This window comes from Drosophila biarmipes, chromosome 3R, assembly GCF_025231255.1.
Source record: "Drosophila biarmipes strain raj3 chromosome 3R, RU_DBia_V1.1, whole genome shotgun sequence".
Lineage (NCBI taxonomy): Eukaryota > Metazoa > Arthropoda > Insecta > Diptera > Drosophilidae > Drosophila > Drosophila biarmipes.
In genome coordinates, this window is record NC_066616.1 from 26330815 (window position 1) to 26340829 (window position 10015).

Below are 10015 nucleotides of genomic sequence, written 5' to 3' on the forward strand. Positions count from 1 at the left end.
ATAAATGTCGGAATTCGGGCTTATTTACTTATGTCGACGCATGAAGCGTTTATTATTATGCTATAATAATTGCTTCAATAAAATAGACCCCATAACGACTGAACCCCATAATTAAAAAGTTCACAATTTAATTATTTATCCTCAATTAGTTTCTTTTTTTTTTGGCGTTAAGCATTTCCAGTTTTTTTATTTAATGATAAATATTATTTGTTTTTCGTGCATTTCTGAAATTCCTGAACTTTGATGGGAATTTAATTGTTTTAAAGGGCAAAAGCGCCTCTGAGAATAATATTTGCTTTGCATTAAATCTGATTAAAATTTTGGGCACTTAAAGTGTTGAAGATGCACTAAAATACTTTAAATATTTAAGATATATGATTAATCAAACATTTGACCCATTTTCGCTTTCAACTTGTACGACTTTCCAATGGATCTCAGTATGGGGACCCAAAACTGTACTTCAGAATTCCATAACTTAAGTTATTCGACTCCGATTTTGAAGTGGGATACCTTTATAAGTTCATGGTTGAATTCCCTAAAATTCTTCATTCAAATATTTAGTTTTTAGGAGGGTCGAAATTTTAGCCCATTTTCATGTTCAATATTTTCGTCTTTCCAATGAGTTTTAGTATGGGGACCCAAAACTGGACTTCTAAATTCCATAACTTGAGTTATTCGACTCCGATTTTGAAGTGGGATACCTCTATGACTTCGTGGTTGAATTCCCTAAAATTCTACATTCAAATATTTAGTTTTTAAAAGGGTCGAAATTTTAGCCCATTTTCATGTTCAATATTTTCGTCTTTCCAATGGGTTTCAGTATGGGGACCCAAAACTGGACTTCTAAATTCCATAACTTGAGTTTTTCGACTCCGATTTTGAAGTGGGATACCTCTATGAGTTCGTGGTTGAATTCCCTAAAATTCTACATTCAAATATTTAGTTTTTAGGAGGGTCGAAATTTTAGCCCATTTTCATGTTCAATATTTTCGTCTTTCCAATGGGTTTCAGTATGGGGACCCAAAACTGGACTTCTAAATTCCATAACTTGAGTTATTCGACTCCGATTTTGAAGTGGGATACCTCTATGAGTTCGTGGTTAAATTCCCTAAAATTCTACATTCAAACATTTAGTTTTTAAGAGGGTCGAAATTTTGGCCCATTTTCATGTTGGATTTTCCGTTTTTTCAAAGGATTTCAGTATGGGGACCCAAAACTCCACTTTTCCACTCCAGAAAGGGACCCCAAAACCACATTTTTAGATTTCATAACATGAACCTGATTTATACGTTTGATATCTCTTTAAATTTGTGGTTGAATATTCTAATATTGCACAATAAAATTTATATTTTAAGCAAGGTTAAAATTGTAGCCCATTTTCATGTTTAATTTTTTTGTAACTTGATTTTATTACATGAGTATTTTAATCCCGATTTAAGCGTGAGATATCCTTATGAATTTTGTAAGCTTTAAGTTATTGTTTTCAATTCAGAACAATTGAGTGTTGAACTTTGGCATTATGCTTTTTTGGGCTCTGCAAAAAATAATAGTTCCCAAACAACATTGTAATCTTTTGTGGGCTCTGCTCGATGGGTGGGAGGTTGGTGATGCAGCTGAACAAGCCTTCAAATTCCGTTTATTGCTTGAACAAACCTTGTGCAGATGGCCCAAAGAGTTGGTAATGGCCACCGTGGCAGTAACACCATTAAAGACGGATGCCAGCAGATGGGGTGGGTGCTGGGGATGAGGTGCTGCTGGGCTCTCCGGAGCGGCATGCAATTCTTCGCATCATGATATACCTTCCGCTTGGCCGCCGCTGGCAGCCGAAAACCCCCCTCACCAGCCACCCGCTGTGCTGTTGGTTTTAATTCAATTTAACAATCTTTTTTCGCTCGTTTTGTTGTTTTTTCGCTCTCCTTTGCCGTTTTTCGCCCAGTTTTCCTCTGCTGCGCCGCTGCATTGTTGCTGGCAGCGGAAGTGGAAATGCAGCCGGCAGTGGCAGCGACTGCGGCAGCGACGCCAGCCATTAGTGCAAATGAAATTGCATTTTGTGTGCCCCAAACACTCAAAGAAATTTAATCAAAGGCGCTGCGATGCGCTTGGCATACTCCGCTATATGCAGCGATATGTTTGCCATATCTTGTGCAACGCGTATATCATGCTCTTGCATACCTCTTTATACATGTGGCTTTATCGAGCGAATGCCTATGTGGTATCTGCTTGCTTTTATTACCACTAAATCGACTGCAACGTTTTTCAATGGCTTGACTCTCGTCCAGATAATTGCAGATAATAATTTCCAATATTTCATAAATGCTCACTGAATGGGGCAGGCTACCTGGATAGCATTTCAGCTCCAGCGTTCCCGTTTCTGATTCTGATGCCGATGATGGAGAGTTCGAGTGGAGTAATTGAAACGTATTCATCATCATTTGCGAGCATTTTGGCCATTAGGAGCAGCTTACGGCTGATGGAATGGGCCTCGGAGTGCCCCCGCCTCCAACCCGGCAATCTATTCAAATAGATGATGAATAACATGCATTAAATGCCTGCCAGTGTGTTGTATATGTAACATTATATCACTCTGGCTTCACTGGCTCACGAGCCTCATCACCGGAAACTGTCCAGAGATTTGGACAAGTCTACAAATATTAATTTCGATTGAATGCTAATCGCATCTGATGCCAGGGAATTGTGTCGGCCATAATTGAACAATTTCAAATCCAAATACTTGACAGCCATATATTTCCCTAAGCTGCTCGCAAATTTGACTTGTGGTGTCGAAAGCCTATTCTTTTAAAGCCACAATATTTGTACTTACCTAGATAGATTTGTTATTTGGCAACATGACGTTGTTCAATCTTGTAAATAGTTTATTTCACCCGCTGGCAGAGAGATCCGCTCCTGGCGCCACCCTGCACTTGACAATAATTAAAGCCTTACTTCCTGCTGGCCCACAAATGGAGTGATTTATTGACCCCACCTCGGGGGGAGCGCCTATCTATCAGCCTTATCAACTACAAGTGCACAGAGTGGTGTTCGTTAGGGTGAAGTGGAATTCATTGGACTGGAGTGCGTTGAAGTGTGGGCGGGAGGGGGTTTTACATATATGTGTGTGGGGGTGTGTGGAGTGTATTAAGGGCTCACTCAAAAAGTTAAACTATGGCTAAACAGGGATTAAACTAGACTTAGCACTAATAATACCATTCAAATTTAAGCTGGAACGACAAGGATCTAATGTAATCTAATTGTTAGGTCCAGGCCACTCGCTTGCGGGCGAACTTCGGAGGAGCGGCTGTCTGCGAGGTGACCACATTGAGAGAGCGAGATTTGTTCAGGCGCAGCAGGTCGTCTTCGCCACGAGCCGGCGGTAGATCCTGCCACACATCCAAGTTGAGGTTGGAAAAGGAGTCGCTAACCTTGGGCATGAGGTTCTCCTCCGACCTCGAGTCCTCTGAAACGGCAGCTTGTGATTCCACTTCCTTGAGACTGGTGAGCGATGGCACAGCCATCTCTGCCTGCTCCTGGCTGAGCTGCTCCAGCTGCTTGTTGGCCTGCTCGATGCCAGTCAGATGCTGGCTCCTCAGCTCCACCAGCGCCTGCTGCTGGCTCACATTCTGACGGAGCAAGCTGCCTAGGCAATCCTTCTCCTGGTCGATGAACTTGCTCAGCTCTCCGTAGCGCTGCAAGTGCTGTTCCCGCCAGTTCTCCTCGCAGCGCTGCAGATTGTACTTGGCCTCCGACTCGTACATGGTTTCTATTTGGGCGCAGGCAAGTTCCTCGTTCTCCAGCTGGGAGCGGTACTTCTCGAGCAGGTTCTTCAGCTCCTCCGTCTTGACCGCGTACTTGGACATGCGCTGCAGCATGTTGACGCACAGGGAGATCTGCTTGCGACTGGCCTCACTGCGTTGGCGGATAAACACCTTGATCTTCTTGAGGTTGAAAGCGTGTCCGGAGTCCACGCGTTTGAGCACCAGAGCACTGCTCTCCTCCAGCAGCTCACGCTCCTTATCGAGCTCGCCCAAGAAGAGCTGGAAGTGCTGCTCCTCCTCCTTCAACTTGTCCGTCTCTTGCTGGCGCAGACGCAGCTCCGCCATGTGGGATTCCTGGAGGGCACGCAGTTCGCGCAGCTGCTGCTCTCGGATCTGCTGACGCTCCTTTTGGGCCTGCTCCGTGCGGCTAATCTCCTGCTGCAAGAGGAGCTGCCTTTCCGCGGCCAAAGCCTGCTTCTCCTCCCGCTGCTGCTGATTCTCGATCTGGCGATCCAGCCAGTTGAGCTTGGCCAGCACTTCGTTGTCTGACTTGGATTGGTAGAGCAGCTTTTCATCATCGACGCCATGCCGCCAGCGACCGTAGAGCTTGGCCTCCATTTCCAGTTTGCGACGCAGTTGCTCCTGCTCCTTCAGAGATTGGTTTACTCGGCCCAGCATCTGGAGGTCACCACCGCCAGGCTCCCGTGGTCTCCGCCTTCGCTCCATCTCCTTGTCGTAGGCCTCATTTTCGGAGGCCAAAAGCTGGCGAAGTCGGTTCTGCCGCTCACTGAGGGCCGCCTGCTTCTCCTGCTGATCTCGGCGAGATTGGATCTGCTGGTCGGCCTTCTCGTAGTACTCCTTGTTGGTCCAGTTCTCGAAGCGCGAGGTGACCTTGCCCCAGTGGCTGTAGTAGCTGTTCACCGCCTGTGTGGCCTGCACCCGGTTGTTCTCCTGCTCCACGCGTTGCGCGTACGCCGCGTGCTGCTGGTTGAGGCGACCCGGCATCCTTGGTCCTTGGTCGATGGTCCTGCTCCTCCTTCCTCCTGTCAAAACACACAAAAAACGAGAGAAAAAATATCAGAGCGATGATGGTGAGAGTCTGAGTGGAGGCGCCAGTTGGCTGACAAGTTCATAAACTTTTAAATTGGGGCCAAGGCAAGCTAAGGATGGGGACGAGAATGGATGGTTGTTCGGTGGGAACTTCCATTTGCCGCTGCCCTTCCGCAAGGGAAGAATCTCAGCTGGACACACACACTCCATGGGGCAAACTTCATTCAATTAGCTTGAGGATGTTCAACTCTGAACTTACCTCTGTAAAGCAGATATATGCAGGGATCTGTGAGCTGAAAGTTTACTGTACGAGTGGCATTTCCCTTTGCTGTTGACTGTCTTTTATGTGCTACCACTGCCTACTCTGACCCATCCATTGGAAATTCGGGCAACAGAAAACAGAAATTTGAAATTTTGGGCAAACAGCTGCAAACGAATTCCATTCTTTTCGGCCAGTCAAAGGCTCTCGGTCCGAGGGCAATTCTCCTCCAATGTTAGGGAATGCATGGCTGCCAACCGGACAAGCGTTATGGTTGCCCCGGCTCTCCATTTCTGGTTTGAGTTTGGTTTTGGGTTCGGGTTTTTTCAGCCCCAAACTGCAGCCATCACCGCAGCTGTCACTAACTGCCAAAGCAGCAGCAGCGCCAGCAAAAGCACCAGCAGCCACTGGAGCAGCCAAAACGCAGAAATATGGCCGAATCTGTTGGAACCGCCCCCTGTCCACACTCCCAACTAGCAGTCATGACCCTGCTCCCCCAGAAACAATTCCCGGCCAGAACCAGCCGCCAATCCATCACCAGGACAGCCCAGCAATCTGTCAGGGGGGCTGGCATGCAAATGACCACACTCGCCAAAAAATATACTGTGTGCCATAAGAATCCCAACGGATTTGCGGTGCTTTAAAATATATGGCCAAAGAAATAACTGGCTTACTCTTGGCCCACATTGATAGCATTTTAAAACGCTGACGCTGGCCAAAGATTATTTTAAAAAGCTGGGATCAGAAAGCCTCATAAAACCCATTATTATGATGTTGTCATGACAGTCAACCTTGTCTTGAGGCCTTATAAAAGCTTAGCTTTAAGCAAGTGTATTAAGCAGACATTTCTTATGACGGATTATAGCAAATAGGTAACACTTATATGGACACGATTCTTTAAGACACGATTTATCTTTAAGGTGCATCTTTGAATTTATTGCCCCTTTTTAAAATGTCCTAACCACAAAACCCATCAAACTTTATTTGTGTGAAACACTAGCTTTTAATATTTTTAAGTGCAACAGTGGGTGGGCTGACTGAGCTAATTTCCCAAAGATTTATGGGCAGCACGAAGCGCATTGATATATGCCAAATTGTTTACAAATTGATTGCATTATTAATAATGCCCACAGAGGAGCGACCAAAGCCTCTTTCGCACTCATTCCAAATTGAATGGAAAATGTCAGCCGGCAAGGTGCTTCAGTGGGCTGGGGAGCCGCGTAAAATGTAAAATATTCCAACACAGTACTCCTTATGTCATATGACAGACGACAAACTTTGGCAATAAATCAAACAACAGGCGACGACGATGCCGTTTGTAGGCGGGCTGCCACCAGGATCTGTTCGGTTTGCTCCTCTTCGGTTTAGGCCCCCCATTCCCGCCAGGCTGGGTATCCGAGTGGGCGCTGGCAGGCGACGCACACGTGGAATACAGAAGCAGTGAAATGCCAAGATGCCACCGCTATATAGACTTAATACACTTTCGGCACACACAAATTCACTTCCTTAATTGAAATTTTAATTTGAATACTTTGGCAAAGTTTTGGCCGACAGCCAGGAGCAGGCGAGAGTGAGACTCTGGCGCTGCTCAGGCAGCAATAACAAACAGCCAAAAAGTCGCCGAAATCCATATATACGTATACCCATTTCCCCCTCCCGGATTCCCCAGTCGCCAGTCCCCAGCCTTTCCACAGGCAATCTCGCACAGGCTCAGCGAGTTTTCAATTTACGCGCCTCGCGAGTCGTTTGTCATTTTATGCGTCCTAATATATGGCATGTGCGTGCCGCTACAAGGATACCAGTTCCCAGGAACCAGTGCCCCCAGCCTCCTGGTACAGCCCCCCCTGTATTGGGGGTCTCTCCTTGCCAACCAGCAAGGCGTAACTAATCAGCACAGACAATGATATGGCGGCATCTGATGAATTGTTCGCACTGCCGAAGATTTCAATTGGTGGCGTAGGCTTAATTCTGAATATGTGTCCACTCAGAAAAATCAATGTTGTTAATATTTAGCAAAAATGTAAAGATTTTTAAAGGCGTAAAATAAAAGGATCTTGACTATCCTTCAAAAATAAAATGGTCAATAATTAAGTACAAATAAGTCTATACATTTTTGTATCTGCCATATCTAAGCATTTAAATCCAGCTCTTGATTAAATGGACATTTTTTTAACATAAATATTATAATATGGAAAATATTCATATTTCATTAAAACCAATATCTCATTTCATAATTAGTCGAAGAAGTATATCAGTGCTCCATTGAGCTCTATTAGCACACGAACATTATATAGGGTCAGTTTTCTGCACGCTGATTAAGCACTTGGAATTAAAAAACCCCCCACTATCTAGAACGCCACTTGTCTTTCATCGGACATTGAAAAACAGGCCCTTGGCTTCAAATCAATAAATTACTACTTCACATTATTGCCTGATATTCATTTGGCTCGGGACCAATTTATAATGATTGAGATTACGCCGATGGAGCAAAAAAACAGTGGAAACTGATATGGTCTGTACATTGTATCCAACTGAAATTATTCCGTTTTCGCTCGCCGTGTAGATAGACTCTTGCATGGCTTGCCCATCAAAAGTTTGGGAAAAAGAAGGCCTGTGATTTTGCGTGTGATTTTTGCCCCCCACTCGGCGCTTTTTGATCGGGAGAGCGTGCCAAGGCGTAGTTAGTGAGCGGCACTTAATACCCTGATAAGATGTGCGATTAGCGGGTAGCCAGTCGAATGGTAAATTATGAACACAATGGTCAGCCAAACTGGCAGCCGAAAGTCGAACGGGCAATGCTCTAACCGGGCGATTTGAGCCCAGAAATGCCCGGGGATCCCCCCAGATAATAATAACCCCCTGATGAACCCGCCTTACTTGATTTTTATCACCTCTTAATTGCATTGTTATACCCCCGTTTTGTTTACAAATGTATTTATAAAGCGTACATGGAAAATTTCAAAAATACAACTAAGTATTTTCGATTTTCGTACGGAACATCTAATGTAAAAAAAGATAAATTGCAAATACTTTTTTTCAGCGTGTGTGTTTATCTGAATCGCACACCTGTGGCCATAAAATATCTTTAATTATTTGTGTTATAACCAGGGGTGGGGCACAAACAATGGGGTAAAAGCAGTGTTCTTGAAAAGCATAAACACTGAGCACTCATTCATTGATTCCAAACCAGTGGATTATGTGTCCAAGGTAAGTGCCCCCCAAAAAAGGAAGAGCAACTCGAGATTACAAGACCTAATCAAAGGCACCTGTTGGCAGCAGCGATTCGAAATAGTTGAGTTCTGTTCGATGGCTTTGGACTTCACCTCAGTTAGCCTCAAAGACATTGGCACGCAACATGGGCGACAAGACGTCTGGATCCGACTCCACTTTCCCCGTCTCCACTACCAGTCCCCCAGCAATCCTCACGGATTCGGAGCTGTTCCAGCAACAACAGCTGGCCCCAAGTTGCGGTAAGTACCGCCACAACTATTTTTCTGCTAAAACAATTCAACAATTTGGAAAGAGCGTTCGAGAAATTTCCCCTTTTTGAAGTGTAATAAATATTCGGTTTTTGAGGGGGGGACGGAGGTGTGGTCTGCGTGTTTACCTTGCCGCAGGTATAAACAGCAAATAAAATAAGGCAGCAGAGGCAGAGAAAATGAGTCCGGTGATTTGGACTTCCTTTGGCCGAGGCGCCAGAACGCATCTGGCCACGGTGCTCCCCCCAAAGTGTTCGACACGAAACACACAAATAAATGAAATGAAAAAACAAATTCAGATTAAGATCGAGATGAAGCTGAGGATGGAATGTGCTCGTTCGCCATAAATCGACGACGGAAAATAAAATGCTGTTAATTTGTCTATCCATCCGATCTCGGCACTCCGACTAAAGCAATTTAGTACCCGCCGCATTTGCAGCGGGCTTCCCCCGAAAACCAACGCGATCCCACCAAGGGGCATCCCCGGTCCAAAAAAAAATAAAATTAAATCACACGGCTACAAATTAAAAAAAAAAAGAGTATGTCCGGTGGTCAAAGAAAGCAAATGACACAGAGAACGACGAGGGGCAGAGATGCTGCCTCTGAAGTCACTGCGAAAAAGTCACGGTTTTTAGTATCAGAAATGGAGTTAGGATCATATACCAAGAATACATTCATTTTATAGGAACATCTTTTTTAGGATCACATCATTTATTTATTTAGATCTCTAATCATTAATAAGATATAGGAAATAACACAAACATCTTAGAATTGAGCAGGATTGAGATACTTTGTATGCAGTCGCTTGAAATGATTTCTTTTAAAATTCCTAACCATTTTTCAGTTCTCTTTCAAAAATTTATAAATTGTTAATATCATTTTAGATCTAACAGCTAAAAAAAAAGAAAGGTTTTAAAAAATGTAAATACTTCACAAATCGTATTAAACACCAATCAAAAACAGAAAAGTAGAAAACCATGGTATACAAATCATCTCAAACTATAGAAATGTCTTTATCATTTATCAATCCAAATTATTGCATCAGCCAATTTTTTATCCAATATAACGATGAGACTAAGTATCTTAAATACAACGATGACACTGCGAAATTTCGAGCCACCAAAAATCACCTGAAGCTATGGAAATGGGCTCATTCATTTATCAAGCCCAAATATAAGAATAAAACGCCACCTGTGTCTTCGAAAACTGAATAATAATATTTTTGAAAGAGATAGTTAAGACAATGAATGAGTCATAGATGAGGAGTGCTTTTTGTGGTTCCGCAAAACTTTGGCCAAGTAACAGTGACAATAATAAATTGCCATTACAAACTCGAACCTTTGTCATTGTCGAGTGCCAAAAAGCAGTCTGCAGCAGGCTGATCGCGAACTGTCCCCCCAACAACTATTGTTGAAGAGATTGTCAACAAAGTTCCCCCCGCTGATTTATGGGCCTGATAGGAAGCCCTTATCAGC

General features: G+C 44.0%; 1 protein-coding gene across 2 annotated transcripts in view; it reads right to left on the reverse strand.

Annotated features, from left to right (window-relative positions):
* Positions 1-2943: 2943 nt before the first annotated feature.
* Positions 2944-10015, reverse strand: part of LOC108024524 (trichohyalin) — a 29295-nt gene continuing 22223 nt past the window's right edge. Inside the window, exons 1-2 of one of the 2 annotated variants that reach the window (XM_017094486.3) lie at positions 5062-5171; positions 2944-4795 (exon numbers count right to left, since the gene is read on the reverse strand). In XM_017094486.3, coding sequence (XP_016949975.1) covers positions 3252-4757 — 1506 coding nt within the window. In that variant the 5' untranslated portion in view covers positions 4758-4795; positions 5062-5171 and the 3' untranslated portion in view covers positions 2944-3251. Of the gene's footprint in view, positions 4796-5061; positions 5172-10015 lie in introns of those variants that run through there. The other variant, XM_017094487.3, reaches the window with a different exon arrangement.